This window comes from Porites lutea, chromosome 4 (assembly GCF_958299795.1).
Source record: "Porites lutea chromosome 4, jaPorLute2.1, whole genome shotgun sequence".
NCBI classification, from domain to species: domain Eukaryota; kingdom Metazoa; phylum Cnidaria; class Anthozoa; order Scleractinia; family Poritidae; genus Porites; species Porites lutea.
Genome location: NC_133204.1, coordinates 5,363,621 through 5,383,898, shown reverse-complemented (window position 1 = coordinate 5,383,898; position 20,278 = coordinate 5,363,621). Strand labels below are relative to the sequence as shown.

The 20,278-nt window shown below is 39.6% G+C and overlaps 2 protein-coding genes across 2 annotated transcripts; both read left to right on the top strand.

The window, feature by feature from the left end:
• The first annotated feature begins 2,317 nt into the window (after positions 1-2,317).
• LOC140935408 (uncharacterized) lies at positions 2,318-11,661 on the top strand. Its single transcript, XM_073384961.1, has 6 exons — positions 2,318-2,817; positions 5,651-5,892; positions 6,638-6,937; positions 7,823-7,957; positions 8,548-8,920; positions 10,871-11,661. Exons 1-6 carry the CDS (start codon positions 2,541-2,543, stop codon positions 11,086-11,088), a joined length of 1,545 nt encoding a protein of 514 aa, XP_073241062.1. The 5' UTR covers positions 2,318-2,540; the 3' UTR covers positions 11,089-11,661.
• Positions 11,662-13,617: 1,956 nt separating this feature from the next.
• LOC140935409 (short transient receptor potential channel 7-like) lies at positions 13,618-19,472 on the top strand. The gene is made up of 6 exons (XM_073384962.1): positions 13,618-13,877; positions 15,806-16,162; positions 16,267-16,293; positions 16,642-16,831; positions 18,132-18,332; positions 19,357-19,472. Exons 1-6 carry the CDS (start codon positions 13,720-13,722, stop codon positions 19,441-19,443), a joined length of 1,020 nt encoding a protein of 339 aa, XP_073241063.1. The 5' UTR covers positions 13,618-13,719; the 3' UTR covers positions 19,444-19,472.
• Positions 19,473-20,278: the final 806 nt, after the last annotated feature.

The window sequence follows — 20,278 nt, the reverse complement described above, 5'->3', positions numbered from 1 at the left end:
TACTCACAGTGATCAGACTATTTGAAACTTCACAAAAATCATTCACCATCCGACCTAAGTTGCTGTAATGAAATGCAGGGATGATCATTTTGCGCTGAAGAGTGTGGTCCTTGCCATTGGAAGAAAACAAACCATTTCCAATGCTGGGCATAACTTTGCATATAAATCGTGAACGCAAATAGTTCTTGGAATTTGTAACAGTAACATGTTTTATAAGATCAGGGTCTGCCAAAAAGACTCTGGTGTCCCCTGTCCAAAAAAAAGGGATAACAAAAGCAGATATAATCAATAGTAATTAATACTCTTGTAAATATCTTAAGGGGCTGGTCATTTAATTATTACCTGTGAGAGGGGGCTGCCACTTTGCTGGGGGTCACTTTCAAAATCTTGATTGGTTTTGGTGGGCAATTTTAGATAAGGGAGCATTACATGGGGGGTCATTTGAATAAATGAAAGTACATTAGTACCAAGTGTGAATTGAAATTCAATGTAACTGCAGGCATAAATTCTCCTCATTTAGGGTAGGTCACCACAAACTCAGAAAACAGCTGCAAATCATTAATTCCTTCAACCCTTTTGTCTTGAAATTGGGCGTAGACTGATTGTAATGTTCAATTATTGTACCAGCTGTTAGATCTAACTTGAGAGAAGATTTTACCAGAAACTACCAAATGTTTTAATTAATCAGGAGCACCCAACGACAGTTTTTGGAAAATATCTGTTCGGAAGACGATTTGAGATCTAGAATTTTGGGAACATTTATTGTAAAATTTCTTACATGCCTGCCTCTCCTAGGATTTTCGAACATCTAAAAAATGGTATAATTGCCTATTTTTAACGGATTTTTTTCCCTAAAAAGGTCACCTAGAATTTTCGGGAGCCTTTTTTCTGGCTGAAATTTTCAAAGAGGTAAGTTTTGATCCCTATAATTTTCGGATCACTAGACTTTCAGCTAGGAAATCCGAACAGATGAAAAGTTTTTAGGGGATAAAAACATGCCTATATTGTCATGAATGCCGAGGGCCGTTCTTCACGATATCACAGTTTAAAGCAAAACAGGGTTTATTTCACAGCTTCGATCCTCACAGTACAATGGCTCGCTCACACACTACACAAAATCGTGACTTTCTTGAATCTATAAGTTTTAGTTTTTAATCCGATCTGTCATCAAGTTCTCTGTCACTCTGACAGACGAGTGAAACTATTAATAACAAAATCTAAAAGGAATAAAATCACGCCATCTCACAATCACGCTACACTCTTGCTTCATAACAATATCTACTGTTTAAATACTAAAATAAGTTTAACAATGCTATGTTTAAGTGGTTTGAACTATCTTCTCGTTGGGTGCCCCTGATTAATTTAAGTTGCACATTTGAGGACACTGAACAGCTGCTAGGTGCAGGGAACTCATATTGATCAGAGTGTACATGCTCTATTTACCACTTCTATAATGATTTTAATGTCAATACAACTATAATCTGGAATATTATTTGCAGAAACTAATAAAACAGCAGCTTAAAGGTCAAATTTCCAAACCCCCGGGAATGTCAGTCGCCTCTTGCCCATTTCTCGGCTAAAAAAATAATACAGTTTAAGAGTGTGTGCAGTAAAACAACAAAACTATGCCGCATTATTAGCTTGGATATTGAGCAGCTGATTGAGCTTACCAAAACCACGATTGTAGCGAAAAATCGGTCCATGCTTCTCACTCCAGTCGCTTAGTACCTTCAAGTGGTTTCTCTCTCTAAGAAAAACCAATGCATGACCCAAAATTGGAACATGACTACTAGCGTAAGGGATTTTTCGCAATGGCGAAAACTCATCCTTAAATGTCCTGTACAGAACCCATATGATACCAAGAACTACTAATATGAGGAAGAACATTTCAGATGTCTAAAAAATGATTCCAGGGACAAGAAAACAACGCAAATGTTTGAATGTGAGAAAAGTCACGCAAACTCTGCCGCCATTTTCTTTTCGCTGTTCTTTTCGTGGGAGGGGTGGTAGACTAAGAGAGCGATTTGTGCGGGGATTTGTGAGATACCTGTAGAATAATATAATATTTTGTCAAACTGAACTCCGAATTGAACTACGAATCAACCACGTTTTTAATAATAAATGTTATAATGGTCAGTGTCAAAAATAATGATACAAAAGAATCAACAAAAAGCCCCCTACTCGCAACCTTGCTCCTAACCCTACCCCTATCCTGACGTTTTTCCCACATTCTTTCCCAGTCTTTCTGAATCGAAGTATTTTTTCGGCAGCTGGGTGAAGCAACAACAATCGGAGTTACATGAAATTGCATCAGCGATGAAAACCCGAGGAATTACAAAAAGACCAATTTTTATTCCCTTGAAGGTTTTCTCGTTGCATCAGCCTGGAAATACTGATTGGAGTTGCATCAGAAACGCGTACGTAATGCAGCCTATAGAAGCGGTACAAACAACAAGTAATTCCACTATGAGCTTGGATCTTTTCCTGGCTTTTCTGACAAGTGGTTATACCCAGTGGTTAGATTGCCTTAGTTTGGAAAAATGATCATTGACGCCTTAGGGACCTTAAGCGACTTTTGCAGCCTCAAATTCTTACTCCTGTCGACATTTTTGCTACCAGTCTTCTGGCTCGTGTTCAAGTTTGTAGAAGAACGATTGTCTCCTTTACAAAAGATACCTAGTCCACCAGGTGCCTTACCTTTGATTGGCCATGTTTTCGAAGTTCTGCGGCGTGACAATTTCCTTCAAGCGCTGCGATCGTGGACTAACCAGTATGCTCCCATGTTTGTTATTCACCCCGGATTGGGAATAGGGATTGGTGAGCCAGAAGTAGAAATAATATTACAAACACTAATAATTAATGACAACTTTATTACTCGTGTTAAAAAGTCCTTTTAAGCTTGTATGTTAATGTTTACCCAGTTCGACATTTTCAAGGGAATTTGCCTTTTGACTTTTCATAAAATTAATATGCACATGGACAGGCGGACCTATACAAAACATGGACTCCCCTGGTCCATGGACCACCCCTGTGGACCTACAGTCCTGGACAAAAGTCCTTGGGACAGTGCTGCAATATTCATGTTTTTCCATTATTTCTCGGTTCCCTCTTAAAACAATGCATCCTTTTCAAAATTTTCTTGCAGTTCTCCCTCCCCCCACCCTATACAAAGTTGAAACTCTGAAAAAATTCTGGATACATGCATCCAACATTGTTTGAGGGGTGAGGGGAGGGGCTGGGCCTGTGTTAATTGGAAAATGCCCCAGAAATGCAAAATTGTCCCAAGACTTTTGTCCACGATTGTAGTCCATGGATCCCTTTGTGGACCTGGGCATTAACTACCTCTATGGACCACCATTATTTTTTAAGATGAATTAAATAGTCAAGAAACTGTGTCAATAAATTATAGGTATTACCACAGGATTATGGACTCCCCATATTATACACTTGTTCAAATTTTTAACTAATGTAATGAGTTTGGTTTAGTCTGGTAGAGGAGCAACAATATTTGACGGGAACATAAGGAGAGCCAGGGAGGAAGTAGTCTTCCCACACAGCCTTTTTTGTGTCATCGTGTTGCATGATGACACAATACAGCTGCGTTGGAGACTAGGGAGGAAATACATGTCTAATAATGTCTAATATGGTCTTTATTTGTACTCACTCTTGCTAACAATGAAAATATTAAAAGTAGAATTAGAGTACACTCCCCAAGCTTTCCTTCCCTTGATAGCCCTTGGAAATGTTAATTGATCAGCAAACCTGTTGAATCCTGCTTTTTGTGTGGATCAAGCACAAAATGGCCAGCATATTTTCAAACAATGTGGTGGTTGGTCAGACGTCTGACAAGCTTTGCAGACATAACAGTTACAGCTATTTCGAGAAAGGTTGTCGGAAAAATGTGCACACGACAATCCCGAAAGGTAGTATGGGATATGATCAATACACTGTTTCTGACGACCGTACCTGTCAAACCTCCTTTTGTTGCTTTCCTTTAGCACTCGCAAACACATTTCCACGGCCTTTCGTACCAATTCTTTCAAATTTCATTAAAGAACAGTGAACTTAAAACCACCCACAATGCCTTTCAGGATTGTCGCATCCAACAACCTTTCTCTAAATAGCTGTATATGCAGGTAATTTTTTTGCTTGATGCATAAGCAGGATTCTAAAAGTGTGCAGATGAATAAACGTTTCCATGGGCTATCAAAGGAAGGGAAGACTTGGGAGGGTACACAAAAGCAACAACACAAAAACTTGTTGACGTAGGAGACTGCTTCTGTCATACCCCTCTTCCCATGCTCTTCACCAGACTTAACTTCGCTAGACTTAACTTGTCAATCCATGTATGGAATTTAAAAAAAAATTGAACAGTATATAATATGAGGAGCCCATAACCCAATGATAATGTAAACTGATGGAAGTTAATTTGTTCATTTAAAGTTCGTAAACACTGGCCCCAGTTTTTCAAAAACGGGATAATGTTATCTGCTGGATAAATCTCTATCCATTGGATATTGCATTAAGGTTTCCCTCACACTGTACGTATCTTCTAGATAGTGATACATCTGGCCCCAGTTGTTCCAAAGCTGGATAACACTATCCACTGGATAAATGTCTATCTACTAAAAAAAGCAATTGGTTTCCTAATACTTATCCACTGGATAGTGATTTATCCGGTGGGTAGCACTATCCAACGTTTGAACAACCCGGGCCTGGTGGATAGCACTATCCAGCATTTGAACAACAGAAGCCTGTTCAACCGTAGGAAGGTTAGGGATTCAGATCCCAGCTGGCACCACCCTTCTGAGGTGACAGGTACAGGTGAGGGGGGATGGCTATGGGCATAAAATAAATGATGAAAAAAAAGCAAAAGAGTAAAATAATGATACTGCAATGCTTATACTATCTTCAAATTTATGAGAGCAAAAATTGTGCTCATGGTAACCCTAAGGACCTTCATGTTTCACTCCGTTAATAGTGCTACTCAAATTCCTATCAGTGACTGTCAGTCAAGGAACTAACTTGACTCCTGCTTGTACCCATAAGGTGCTCTTAGGGGGGATATATACTTACCTAGTGTGAATTTCAAATTCAGACTGTTCATGTTTTGAGGAGTATAACCATGTCTCTGTTGGGTTTTAACCCATCTTTATGTTATTTGTCACCATTTCATCTTGTGTCGGTGTTTTAAGGCCATGTCACTTGTAAGAGTTTTTTCTTAACAGGGCCTTACGCATGCAAAAAACAGAGGAGGGGAAGGAACAATTTTAAATGAAATAGAGAGGGGACTGGGAAGAGGAAGAGCCGGCATTTCCTGCTTCTTTTCCATATCACTCTCACCCCCTCCCCCCCCCACTCCCCCGGCCACCCTTCCCTTTTTGTTATGTGCTATTTAAAGTTATGCATGTCCTTTGCTTCATGGATTGTAGTGACCTGGGTCCATCCCTTTGGTCCCAATGCACTCTGTTATGTTTAAGGGTGTTTGACATACTTTATACATCATTTCTTTATCATGATAGTTTAAAGAGCAAAAATGTATAGTAATGATTTTTTTTGTTGTTGTCTAATATTATAGTACCTGTGTTATTCTGTAAAAACCACCATAATTTTGCTTTTTCTTTTTTTGCTATTTTTGTGTGTTGTTTAGGTGGCTATCGAGTCATGATTGTTGATCCAGAGATTATCAGATCTGTAGCTGTCACAAACTGTCAAAAGTTTGCCCGTTCTGACTTTGTAACTAAGGTCATTCCTAGTATAGAAAAGGCGTTGTTTGCAGTTAATGGAAAAGAACATGCACGTCAAAAAAGAATGATTGGCCCGGTGTTTAACTCTTCAAATTTGAGAGGATTTCTGGACGTTTTCAAGGAAAATGCAGAGAAGCTTCTACAGGTAATCAAGCAATAAATTTACATAAAAAAAACAAGTTTAAGGGAAAGATAACCTTGTTTATTGGGGGCAACAAGAGGAGCGTGCAATCCTAATCTCCATCTGCTATTATGCATGCTTGGTACGTAAGTAGCCATCGTTCATGTGGATTCACTAAAAATGACTGGAATGCATAGAACGCAGTCTGATTACACACATTTGTGCCATCCAGTGATCACTCGTAATCTGATCGTGTGCACTGGACCTTCTATCGATTCACATGGAAACTTATGCAAAAGGCACACCAACAATGGAGCAAAAGTGTTTTGACCTTCAGTCACAAGCCTGAAATTTGCCCGCACCCGCTAACCTTTGGAATATTACCAGTTTTATAAATTGTCTGGAGTGAGTAGTGTTTTTCTTTTTACTGGTATTAGCATTAGTCTGTGAATTGTGAAATTATTTTGTTTTATTATTTTTTGGTCTTCTGCTCCTTTCTTTACCCTTTTGAGTATTGTTAATGTGTATAGTTAATGTAGTAGAGTTAACGTGTTTAAATTCCTTGTAAGAATTTGCGATAAACATCAATAAAATACAAAAAAGGTTTTATTATTTTTAGATGCTTGGAATTGGGGAGAGCAGTAAAATAAAACATTGTCATAGTTAATTCTGTTTATTCCTTTAAACTTAATTAGAGTTGATTAAAAACAAGTTATGGATCTTAAGTCTTCCATTTGAGAAAATTTATGTTTTTTACTGTGATACTCAGCTTTGGTCTGGCCAGTTAAAAGATTTGAAATCACCAGAGGGATTCATGGAAACAGAAGTTATTAAAGACCTAAGCCATCTTACTCTTGATGTTATTGGAGAAAGTGCTTTCAGCTACAAATTCAACTCTGTACTTGGAGGGGACAGCAAGATTTCTGAAGCTTTCAACACTGTAATTCAAGGATTTGAATTCAAGTATTTAATCCTGAAGTTGATGATTCCATTCTTTGATTACCTGCCCTTAAAAGAAAACAGGAGAATTCAGTCAGCCAGGGAAATCTCTGATAACATTGTAATGGAGGTACATAGTGTAGTTAAACGGATTACTAATAATGATATGTCGATTGAATTAATGAAAGGGAGCCATTTCCGTCGTTGTCTCAGTTCAAAGTGAGAAACCATTAATATGAACATGATTTTTTATTTTCATGCAAATAAAGCTCCTTTTCAACAAAGGTTTTGCACTTAGCCTCAATTTGAAAGTGAGATTTTGTAACTTGGAAATGGCCTGTTAATTTCTATTCAGTATCAGTCCAACTGTGCAGATATAAGCCTTAATTCACTCATGATAAATTGCTATATTCTCCTTCAAACTGCTTTGTACTTGCTTTTGAAAAAAAACCGCAGGAGAATTTGAAATTTTCCTAGCTATGCTCGTGAATGGTCATGAACAGACCATCAACAGGTCACCTATTGCAGTTGTTTGGCAAGAGAAGCCTCAACCTCGTTCCAATGGACTCTCTTCCCGGCGGGGGGGACTCCACATATTAAAGGGCTGGGGATGCTCGTCATCTCGCTTAGGGGTGTCAATTTCGGATTTTGGTCTCACTTAGGGTGTTCTGTATATTATTTTTAATTCGTTTTATTTACTCCATTCATATAATCCAAGTATTCCCATTTGTCTATGTTTTAACATGGTCTCTTTTAGGGGTCAAAAAAAGCTTGGGCCACGCTCAGATCCGTCTCTTTTAGGGGTTTACTTTAAAATTTCCGACCAGCATCCCCACCCCTTTCATATGCGCAGTCCCCCCGGGGCTCTCTTCTTTTCTGGAAGATGTTAACCCATAGAAACAAAGTCCGTTGGCCTGTTTACTTCTCGATACTTCAGTGATTTTTAGATTCTCTGCCCCAACGACGCAGCACTGTTAGTGTTTGACAAACTAATCGCTGAACTCAAATTAAACAGGTTATCCTAGACCGGCGCAAACAGAAAAGAGAAGGAAATTATGCGCCATTAAAGAAAGATCTTCTTGACTTGTTAATGGACATGTATGACGAAGAAACTGACTCAAGAATGGACGATGAAGAATTAAGGGCCCAGGTATACGTGGAAGTATAATGACTTTACGAATAGGTGATAATGTGGAATAAAAAAACACTCTAATAACGCTAAGCAATGGGTATTTTTCTGAATGTCCAACGAACAGGTAGTGACTGGGTTCTGCTTAGATCGGAAAATTTCAGAGTACTAATAACCTTTTCATATCTCCAGGATTATTATTATTATTATTATTATTATTATTATTATTATTATTATTATTATTATTATTATTATTATTATTATTATTATTATAATTACTTTTTTTGCAAATCGGAAAGCGCTTCTCGAGCCTTTGAAAGAACGAAGACCTTTTTCTTATTTTTTGGTTTCGTTTTGTTTTGTTGGCAAATTCTATTGGTTCATGGAGGGATTCATGCAGTAGCTTTGAAAGAAACTTAACTGTGGTGCCGAGTTCCTTCGGTCAGGGGGTGAAACATAAAGATTTGGTTTTTTAAGTTGATAAAGTCATTTTTTACCACCGTAAAAAAAAAAGAAATCCTGATGTTTCGAGCAATAGGCCTTTGTCAGAGCGATTTTAGGGCCTTTCATTTCAGCCTTTTGTCTAATTACTTTATGATTTATTTTGGCAGGTTTTCACTTTTCTTTTAGCGGGAAATGACACAACTAGCGTGGCCATGGCTTGGACATTGTATGAACTTGCCAAAAACCCACACATTCAAGAACGGCTAAGATCAGAGGTTAAGGCAGTCTTCCTAGATGATGACAAAATTACATGGGAAAAACTCGAGAAGTTACAGTACTTGGAAAATGTTCTGAAAGAGTCTCTGCGCTTACACTCACCTGCTCCTGTCACAAATCGCGTCTCCATATCAGATGTTGAAATAGCAGGGTATTTTATACCCAAAGGAACACAAATTCTATTTCCCATTGATGCGATTGGGCGTTCATCTCAATTCTGGTCCAACCCGGACATATTTGATCCAGGACGCTTTGAACAAGAAGGTGAGTAATAGTAATAGCTTGATTTGAAACGCTCAGCTTGGAGCCACAAGGTTCCCTTGGTGGCGGAGCTGGAAGATGTTCAGTGTATGATTTTTTTTACCAACAGAAGCTTTCATTCTAAAATAATTTCACTTAAGCTTTCCTGCGATTCAAGGGTAGAATCGCATTCAGCGTAAAGCACACATTCATTGTCATGATCGTAGCAAAATTGATCATGGTAGCCGGTCCAGCTTTGTTCAGTCAGAAGTAACGTTTTACAGTAACTATCCTCCATGCTCTAAACCGTTACTGAATTCTTTGTACTGAGATATAGTGGCTTATGATAGTACTGACAGTACTTTTGGAGTGAATGCTACCTGTCGGTGCATTTATTCTCCAGGTTTGCTCATTATTTAGTGTAAGTAAAGTAGCTTGTTTCCTACCCTTACTAGCTCCGCTTTTTAAGAGGGGCGAAGTCAGGAGGATATTACTGTTTTAGGTCAATTCTGTTCTGAAGTGATTCCTTAGTGCCTTTACCCATACACAACATACTCCTGCAGCCTAGTCCCTCGGCGTTCTCGGCGCGGTCAATCCTGGACTCTACTGTGAGCTGTGACGTCACCGAGAGTCTTTCCCAGACTTCGCGTTCGCGCGGACAACAGGACACGAGAGAACGCCTAGGGACTAGGCTGATACTCCTGTAGAATTATCCAGAAGATATCAAGGTCATCAAGCAACTTTCATCAGAAAGCGCAAGTCATAATGCTGATTTTTGCAGGCATAGTATAGACCTTGTCACGGTTTTCGACGCCATCTTGATGAGTAGGCAAGAGCGTGAGAAATTACAGTGAGAATCTAATGTGGAATAATTTCCGTAAAACGGCTGTTCTGAACAAACTATCAATTGTAAACTAAAGCTACAAAGAAAAGGATTGTCCTAAAAAAATTTGGGGGGGGACCTGTGCTTAAATTTCTCCAGAGGTTTTCTTTAGATTTTCCATACATTTGTCTGTAATTTTCCCGGGACTTTCTTACAGACAAATGTACAGAAAATTTTAAAAAGTGGTTCTAGATCTTGTAGTGCATGTAACGCCCTCAAATTTTTTCAGGAGAATCCTTAGGAGTGAAGCTTTAGTCTACAAATCATATTTTTTTTCAGAACAGCCGTTCTACGGAAATTATTCAACATTAGATTCTCATACAATCACTGTAATTCCTCGTCAAGATGGCATCGAAAACCGTGACAAGGTCTATTAGAAGTTGACCCAACTGTTTCAAGTTTCAATCCATGTCCATCCTTACCATCTGTTGCGACAGACGACAGGAAACAGTTTCAATGCCTTAATTATAATGTTACGTAACAAAACTGGAACATTAGTTTTGGAATTTAATTGATGAGAAAAAGGTTTAAGCTTTTTAAAAAGATACCAAATTGCGTGACGTAGCCCCGTTCAACTCCCGGCACCATCCGAGAGCGACCATAGGACTTTTATATGATACTTGTATTTGACTGGATGAGTTTGTTATAAAGAAAGAAGGTTTTCGAATAAACTATGGCCCGGTGTCACCAGGGGAATGAAAGTATTAAGCTTGATCACAGCGAGTGGATAATAGGGAGCAAGGGATGGCGCAGTGGTGAGAGCACTCGCCTCCCACCAATGTGGCTCAGATTCAGTCCCGGCGTCGCCACCATATGTGGTTTGAGTTTGTTGTTGGTTCTCTCCTCTAGTCCGAGAGCTTTCCCTCGGGTACTCTGCTTTTTCCTCTCACCATCTGGGACGTGCAGACACGTTTAAAACGAGTTCTTGATGTGCTGCAAAACGTTTTTCGAGAGAAGTATCTTCCAGCTCTAGCTACAGCATAAAAATGGTTCATCTTCCCTTTTGCTTAAACTCCCTAACATCGCGATACCACCCATTTACGTCTATAAGGAAACTCTGTTGTTTTAATTTTGTCTATTTTCCTCGTTAGATGTCCAATCTAGTATCCAGACTTTCTCGCTTATTCCGTTTGGGTGTGGTCCGCGCATGTGTATTGGTAACAAGTTTGCTATGATGGAGATGAAAGTGGTTTTAACAACGTTGGTAAAGAATTTCTCTTTTAGTGAGGTTCCTGGTTGTGTGGTGAAAGAAGCTGCCTGGGCGACTGTACATCCAAGTGGTCTGAGGTTGCGAATCAAAATGGCCTAGACTCGGTTGTAACTTCAGTGTGAAGAGAGCCACAAAATCTGGCCGAACAGTGTACCGATTTTTATATTATTTATTGCATTGACCCCAGGGTCAGTTTTCAAACTCTTAGAACTTTTTTAGTAAACTTTTTTAAAAAACGTAAGCAAACTAACAGTGTATTGGTAATAACCTTTGAACAGTACAGTCAAGTAGCAACCTTAGTGTGCCGATTTTTATATTATTTATTGTATTGACCCCCGGGTCACTTTCAACCTTTTGAAACATTTAGTAAAGAAATTCTGCGCAGTTGAAAATTAAAGGTGGCTGCATAGCTTTAAGAATCCTCCTTCAAGTTTGAGGCCCGAGGCATGAATGCGGTCAAAACTGGAGTGTTCATATCACAGGCAACCCAAGATCAGTACGACGTATGAGAGCTTATAAAAAATTTAACATCATGTGCTGTCACTGGTGTCTCACATTGCGCTATCCTCAAAATGGCCGTGAACATGAAGGCCTGGAATTCAGGTAATAGATTCATGAAGATAAATTTAAATACTCGCTGAAATTTTCAAAATAAAACACTCATCTTATTTATTTGGGTTTTTCTTGCCTGCTGTGTAGTTATTTTCCCGATCCCTTGCGGTTTTAGAGAGTCAAATGGAAACCCGGGGGTAGATAGTCTGCTACACAGCCGTTTTTATTGTCGTCACGGCTGTATAGCGGACTAGTGGGTAGAGGAATACATCGCTTAAATCGCTAGCGGAAAGCCAATCAAAAGCTTCGTGGTTCCAAGCTGTTAGAGACGGCGAACTACGATGGCGACAGCAGGGAAAAAGACATTTGCAAAGTAACTACCTGTATCGTTTTCTTTTTTATCGTGATTAGTCTACCCACTCATTTTCCAATTAAGGCCAATTTTCCTGGAGCTGTATATTCTTCGGGATCACATACAGTAACCACCCCCTAATAAGAACTTGCTGGCAGAAATTTGGCACTATATATAATACCTCCCCCCCCCCCGCCCCTCCTTATCTCAGGGTCTGGATCCGCCACTGATTTCATGTAACTGTGAGTTTTGCGGGTTCTTCAGGATTTATGGAGATTAGTTGTCATCTACTGAGTGTTTGAATTTGCGATGAGAACACAGCGCTAAGACGACAGCAAAATTTGTAAATGTAATGAAACGATCAAGATGAATCCACTCTTAAATTCGACTTTTGCTAGGCTTATCCGAAATTCTTGTGTACTCCGTTTATTGGCCATGGCGTCATCACTTAACCAAGGTCATTCAAGGGGAACCAAGGGCTGGGTAACGAGTTCAAGCCTTAGTTGTTCAGAAGGTGAATAAGCTAGATGCGCTATCCACCTCTATCCAGTGGATAATGCAACTGGTTTCCGGTTCCCTTAAAACTTAGTGACAGTTTATCAGGCCCCCAGTTGTTCAAAAGCTGGATAGCGCTATCCACCGGATAAATCACTATCAAGTGGATAAATATTAGGGAAACCAATTGCGCTATCCAGTGGATAGAGATTTATCTGGTGGATAGAGCTATCCACCTTTTGAAAACTGGGACCTGGTGGATAAGTGCTATCCAAAGTTTGAACAACTGGTGTCATAAGGATACATGTATGATGCAAAAAGGAGTCAAAAGGTGTTACCCTGTTTGTTTGTTTTTGTTTCCCACTTTGAATGTTTTAGAACCAAGGCAAAAGGATTTGTATGGTAAGATGCATTTCTCAATATATGTACCTTCTGGCCGACTATACAGTTTTGCCGATTGTTTAGTTGTGATGGAGAGAAGAAAATTAAAGCCCACTTGGGATGAAAATGAAGAGCCTTTCGCTTTTGAATACATTGGAACCTCTATTCAGGAGACACCTTTGGGACCAAGAAAAGTAGCCCCTGAATGGAGGTTGGGCTGGGATTTGTTGTTAATTAACCAACAAAGAAAATTTTTTTATTAGAGCGCAAAAGGGCGTCTGCTCCCGCAGGCCAGGGAATCCCCAGCAGTCGTTATTTCAAGCAGCTAGATAATGTATAAGTTGTTGAATTCCCACAACTGCAGTTCATTGGGTTAAGTGAGTTAATTTATGTTTTGAAAGCTGTGGCCATTGTGACTAATGAACACTTAAACTTATCAACGGCTTTTGAGGCTAGTCACTTTTTGATTGCTAAGGTGTCCCCTGAACAGAGGTTAAAGCCGGGTTTCAGGACCCAGAAAAAGTGTCCCTTTCCCTTGAATGGAGGTGTCCCTTCAGTAGAGGTAACTAAAGATTATGTGAACATTTTTGCAGGACCAAATTTTGTGTCCCCTGAACGGGGGTACGTGTCCATTGAATAGCGGTCTCCCAAAGGAGAGGTTCCACTGTATGTAGTGCAAAATGCCAGCAATACTTTTGTAACACTGTTATGAACTAATTGGTCAAATTTGAGGCCAGTTTCTCCACATTTACTTCATGTTAAATTTAACTGAAGAATCAACAAATTAATACATTACAGGGAGACACCTTAATATTAGTATATGCTTTTTTTCAGAGAATTATCGCGATTACTTTAGAACACCTTACTTCATCTTCATCCGGGACAGTTTGAGCTATCTGGCGTTACTAGGACTACATTTCGCCGCCTGTCTAAGCCCAAGCAGTATCGAGATGACTGGCCTAGAGTGGGCCATCATGGTCTTTTTTATGGGTCGAACCTTACTGGAGATTCAACAGTTACGTGCCATATACATAGACATGAAACGGTACAAACAACGCGAGTTGAAGATGAATCAAAGACTTAAAGAAAGTTTTAAGGTTTACACCAGGTAAGTAAATTCAAACGGCGCTTGAAAAGAAAGACCCATGAGGGCACAAAAAAAAACAAATCGATGGCGCCAGAAGCAAATCACACACAACAAGTAAAGCTACAGCAAAACGGGCAACAAAAACGTGTAACCTGCTTTGCAGCATTGCTGCAGAACGTGTTGAAAAGCGATGATATGTTGCGCGTTTTACCACCCACGTTCAAATCTGTTTTGCAACAAATCAAATGTTGCTGCGAGTTGCGTAGCCTGTTCCAGGCGTTCAGATAGTGGGGAGCGGTGCGAAGTAAAAAGCACCGGTCACCACTATCTGAACGCTTGGAACAGGCTACGAGTTGCGTGAAAACCGTGACTTCTGATCAGTGGATAAAATAACGCGGGAGTCATGCCATACACGGGATTTACGTCACTTGCTGCAAAACAAGTTAGCCTTGGGCCGGTAAAATTTTTTGCTAGACAGGTTTAAACGTTGGTGGCAAAACGCACAACATCTCTTCCAGTCTCAACGACACTTTCACTCGTTAAAAAAGGAATATCGTTTCTCCTTGTTGCCCAAGATATATTTTCTTTGTCGCCTTTAAAATACGTAAGCTCACTTATGAAAGCACACTTTTCAAACGCAAACTACTCACATTAAAACTAATTCCTAACAGCAAAAACAAATTACTTACATAAAAACAAATAGCTCTCACTTAAAAAAACATGAAAAGTAAATCACTCACAAATTGAAACCGATCACCGCGAGCAAAACCAGATCTATCATAGCAAACTAAATTGACTCACCACTGACACGCTTCACATCCTCAGTTTGTATCGATGGACGCTCAAGTTAAAACCAGGATTAAACTGCATACATGGATAGCTTTTCACCAATGCAATATTTTTTACCAGTTTTTTAACAGATCAAACCAAGTTTATACTGATAGACCACCGAAGCATACCAGTTTTCCTAAACCTGTGCGACGCACCGGGGAGGGTGAAAATTTAGAAGTTTAAATTAATGATTAGAAGTCTTTTCCTTATGATATGCAGCTCCAACCTCAAAGCTCTGGGTGGCCACAGTATGCGAGAAAGTTATGCGAAAAGGTCAGTTGGGTAGGCGGGGACTTCGTGTTGCTAGTTCACACTCTGCAATTATAATTTTTTACGGCCGGCTGGTCCTGTTTTTTGAAAAACAGTCCGTAGTTCCCGTATCCAAAATCTGGGATTCCTTTTTCAAGGGAAGAAGATGCAAAAATTTTTGTCAAAGTCGATAAGGAAATAAATCTTGAGAGATAAAACGACATTTCCTTTTTAAATAGTGAAAGTGCCCCTTATTTTTAACTCGTGGTCGTAACAAAGTGGTGGTAGTGCCATCTCTTCTTGGCTCCGCTAAACAAGCCAAAAATACGAGGAAAGGAGCAGGTATTGTTACCATAGTATTTCTTAATCAGGCGATAATGTCAAAACTCGACGCAAATTGAACTGATGGAGCCGGTGCTAGTGCTAAAAGATATATGCAAATAGGTCAACATCCAAGGCTGTAGTATTTATTTAATCCAAACTTGATTCAGCAAAGGAAAGTGACCGTTTAACCTGTGTACAGAAGAAAAGAGCAAAGACGAGGTTGTTACTTCGACACTGTAAATCAGGACAATTAACGTCATGTTATGTTCTGGGTAACCTATCTTGTGTTGTCTTATGATGTTGCTTCAGAGATATCTATGTTGCATGATTTTAAGATAAGTTGGGACTTGACGCAAAATTAAAACGAGCATATTCGGTCAATTCACGGATAGCAAGTAATCATTAAGTAGCCAGCAACCAAACCTCGTTCCCAGACTTCCCTCCTACTAGGCCCCGAAAATAGCAAGCAACGCTATCTTTTCAGTTGATGCACTATAACATCAGAGGAACTTACTAATTTACTTTTCTTTCAATCCTCATAACAGGAGTAGCTGGAACTGTTTGGACCTCGTCACTCTTATCGTGTACAGCTGTGCATTTTTCCTTAAGATTGCCGTGTGGTCGTCATCTACTACGACAGTGGTGAACAATCGAGCTCTCATCGTTAGTGGTTACCTTTACGGCCTCAATACAATGATTCTTACCTTCAGAGTATTTGGACAGGTGATGGAGACAGTCAAAGGACTTGGAACTATTCAAATAGCTTTGTTCAGCATCATCAGTGACGTTGCCACAATATTTTGGCAGTTTGCAGCAGCAATATTGGCATTTTCATTCGCCATAACTAAAGTTTACATGACGGAAATTTCTTTTATTCCGACGAGATTTAATGGGACAGACCCGTAAGTATGCTTTTGAAAATTAAACATTTATATCCTTCGTCTGACAATAAAGAAATTGTATTGTTCGGTAATAATCCACACTTATCTCATCGTTTTATTTTCAGGGTCTGCAAAACTTCTGGACAATCTTGGTAAGTTGCTTTCCTTCCCTATCAAATAAATTGTGTATTCTGAAGTAGATATTTTGGCCTCTTTTTTGCGAGATAAATCGTCGGACAAAACAGTCATCGGCTGCGAGGAGTGAACAAGAAATATTGAATTTATGTAACAAGGTAACGAATTATTTGAAGAATGTTTATATAACGTTTTGAGCAAAAACTATGCAAAGACGCGAAGTTAATATAATTAAACTAAACCGCTTTGGACAGGGGAGTTAGAAAACCTGTTCAGACTGATCGAGTTTCAAGCCAAAATAAGATTTCTTTAAAAAAGTAGGTCTGGCGAAAATTCAAATCTTTTTTGTTCCTTACACATTTCACTTGGTGGTTGACAGCAAAACACCTTTGTTGGTCCTTACTTGGAATGGCGGAAGTAGATTCATTGAACTCAGTTGACGAGACAACAGTAACATTATGTAAAGTCTTATATGCTATATATCTGGTGGTGGCTGGTGTTCTACTTATGAACATGATGATTGCCCTGTTATCAAACACTTACCAAAGAGTGGAGGTAAGTATAAACCATTATTAACCGTCAGTAGACCCAGTCAAAATTCACGGACGAATCCAAAATTCGTTTTGGAAAACGCTGAAAAACATACAGGACCATGTAATAGTGTAACAGTACTGCTGAAGAGGTTTAATTTGAATGGCAACACCATAAGATCTCATCAACACACTCAGCAGTTAGAGCTACAAACTAATAAAATAGTTTCATGTGAAATGTTTACTGCTGAATGGTCACACCATAGGAATTGGTCACAGGGTTGAAAGTTAAAACCGCCTTTCAGCGTAATAAGCTTCTATTTGAGTGGTTACCTCGAAGGGCTTTGGCCAGAGACGTAAAAATTAGAATTATATTCCGTGTCTCCATTATTTAACCCTTCAAGTCCCAAGAGGGACAAACAACAATTTTCGTATTAATTTAGGTTTCTGAGAAACTGCCCACCTACCCCTCCCCTAACCCATCATTTTTCCCAAAGTGAAAATTAAGTGTTAATGTTAGCTTAGGGGAGGGGTAGGTGGGCAGTTTCCCAGAAACCTAAATTGATCCCAATTTTCTTCTTACAATAATGATACATTAATAAGAGAAAAGGTTATGAGAATGAATGAAATGATCACCAAAGAGAAAACGCTTTGATCATGTTTTGATTCTCTCAACCAATTCTTTAAGGAAATGCATGGAGATCAGTCTGGACAATTTACATGCTGATATAGAGTACTAAAGTGTGACGTCATAAAAAGAAAATTTCTGAAATTATGGGATTTGTCAGGATATTCTGAAAGAACAATGTCCAAGAGGCCTACTTGCCAAAAATGAGCATTTCGGGGCAAATTGTCTCTGAGATCGTAGCCCAGTTATACTCAGAAAACTCCATACAAACCCCTCTAATTTTTTTTTGGGTCGACCCCCCAAAAAAATTTAGAAGGGTTTGTATGGAGTTTTGTAAGCATAACTGGGCTACGATCTCAGAGAAAATTTGCCCCGAAATGCTCATTCTTGGCAAGTAGGCCTCTTGGACATTGTTCTTTCAGAATATCCTGACAAATCCCATAATTTCAGAAATTTCCTTTTTATGAAGTCACACTTTAGTACTCTATTGGGGATTTAAGGGTTAATACTATAAGGAGGTGAAGTTTTAAGGAAACTGAGGTGTTGCCTCTGTCAGGAGCCGATCCTGCCTCTGTACGTGGGGTAGTAAAACATCAAACGAGTTATCAAAGCGTTTATGAAACAACGTTTTTCAGTTCTCAAAATTGAGTAACCTCTTGCGGCAATTCTAATTCTGCCTGTTTTTATTATATTCCAGGAAAACTCTCTAAAAGAATGGTCTTTCAAGAAAGCCATTACAGATCAAACATACATGTATTTGCACCCAGTTCCTGTACCGCTCAACATTATAAGCTGTATTGTTATGGGCGTGGTCTGCCTGTGCAAAAAACGTATTGGAAGGTGCCCGTGTGTGCCCGAATGCCGTGGTTTCTTTACTCCTGAAGACGATCAGCCCAGAGTACGTGTAATTTCAAACCCGTTTCAAACCCTTCGCGTTTTCCTTTTCTCTTTATTTTCAATCTCTCAAGTCCTTTAAACTGAAAGAATTACAACTAAGAATTTCCACGTTCTATACTTCAAATCTCCGAACATTTTCTATCGTACTGAATATACTCGTCCACAGTCCATAAGGTGTAGTAAATTATCGCTAATCCAAGCAGTACATTTGCAGGGTTCTTGAAACACCATGACTACCATAGTTCAGTGGCTACAGCGCGGAGATCATTTGTTCGAATCCCGTCGATAACGACTCCGACTTTTACTATTCTCGTACGCCGTTGCAGCATTTTCATTGCAGACTCCTGTTAAGAAGTAATTTGAGTGTCAGGCCTTCCTAAGAGGCTGAGGAAGAGGAGATTTTAGATCAGGCCTTCCTAAGGGGCTAAGGGAGAGAGGATTTTTCGCTTCTCTCTTCCCCCTTTCCCCCAGAAACGCCTAATACTCAGGCTAGTTAGGATGTTGTTAAGATCTTCGGTCTCCATAGTCTTCAACGCAGCTGTTGTTTTCTCGTGACCCAACGCTCCACCTCAAAAGAGAAAGTATAAAGGTAAAACTCCTTATTTGGGGAGGGACGTTGGGTGACGAAAATCACCCAAAAGTATGCATGGGAGACAAGCGTCCAGAGTCTACTAGTGCCGGGGGTTTGCTGTAACCTGATAACCCAGCCGACATTTCGCAACGCCACCACTAGTTTCCTTTCGAAGTGACGTCTGAGGACGAGCACAGAAATTCCATATTTATGACGTGTCACAGGCCCAGAACTGGGTACTGCTTCTTATTAGTCCTGCCGCGAGGGAATTTACTTCAACCAATCAGAAGCACTACATAGATCAGGGTAGTGGCACGTCATCGGTATGAAAGTTCTGCAGCCGTTCCTCAGTCGTTATTTCGTAGGGTAACCTGAGTAGTTGCGTCGCGAAATGTTGGACTAGGTTTGCTGCAGCTATTCGGCTCAGTTTGATGTTATATTATATTTGTTTCAGGATAGACTTGATGTCATCGTTGAAGATCTTCAAAACACTTACTTCACAGCTTATGGAGACGCATTCCCAGGAACAGGTTTGTGTTAATATCCGTATGCCATATCTACGTTCTGAATTTAGTCACTTTTAAAATCAACAAGAGTAAAATCTCCTGCTTTGTAATTTTGTTGAGAACCCTTTAATAACCACAGAACAATGTTGGTATGCTCCCTAGAAAGAGAACATTAACAAATTAAGAAGGTTTGTTCGCTTTAAAGTAGTTGACGTGGTGAAATATCTTATTGAAAAGTGTATCGAGAGAAACGTTTACCCGGCATAATGACAGTCAAAAGAGGTTGAATCTGGCCTGACCCACTTTCATTGTGCTTTGAACCCATTATTTCATTCCCTGGAATATTTTTTAAAGGTACCGTATGCTATGAAAAATAAATAATTTTGGGAAGCAAAAGGTGATAGCGAGAAATTTTATGTCCCCTTATGCCAGGGGTAGCTAATTGAGAAGAGAAGCGGGGTTTTAAATCATTGCAAGCAAAATTCACGAGATGACTAGAAAGAGCTCCTGTAGCTTTCTCTTACCGAAGTGGCTGGGGTGGAAATAAAATTTACGCTTAGGGTTTTCCGGTTCTTCGTGTAAACGTTTCCTGCGAAGATTTCGCTCGTGGGTGTTTCATCCCAGTTAGCTGTCCCTGGTTCCGCCAACGAAGATGCGCCTAGCGCATGTTCAGAACGGTTGCAAAATATAACTCTAGAATAGGCAGTTCCCGCTAAAGTGCATGATTAAAGGTACAAAATCTAGCCTTTTATGAAATTGCCTAGCTATGCAAGCCTCGGCCTCAGTTCATTTTGTTTCTGAATGTGGGAAAACTTGCCCGATTTTGGCGAACTCGAGAAAGACATGCATGAATCGAGTAAGATCTTTGTT

Bases quoted from the DNA above. Each gene is read 5' to 3' on its own strand.
- LOC140935408 (XM_073384961.1), top strand. From the start codon at position 2,541: ATGATCATTGACGCCTTAGGGACCTTAAGCGACTTTTGCAGCCTCAAA. The intron at 2,818-5,650 runs GTGAGCCAGAAG...TGTGTTGTTTAG, and splicing joins CGGATTGGGAATAGGGATTG to GTGGCTATCGAGTCATGATT. The intron at 7,958-8,547 runs GTATACGTGGAA...TTATTTTGGCAG, and splicing joins ATGAAGAATTAAGGGCCCAG to GTTTTCACTTTTCTTTTAGC.
- LOC140935409 (XM_073384962.1), top strand. From the start codon at position 13,720: ATGACTGGCCTAGAGTGGGCCATCATGGTCTTTTTTATGGGTCGAACC. The intron at 16,832-18,131 runs GTAAGTATAAAC...ATTATATTCCAG, and splicing joins ACACTTACCAAAGAGTGGAG to GAAAACTCTCTAAAAGAATG. The intron at 18,333-19,356 runs GTACGTGTAATT...TATTTGTTTCAG, and splicing joins CTGAAGACGATCAGCCCAGA to GATAGACTTGATGTCATCGT.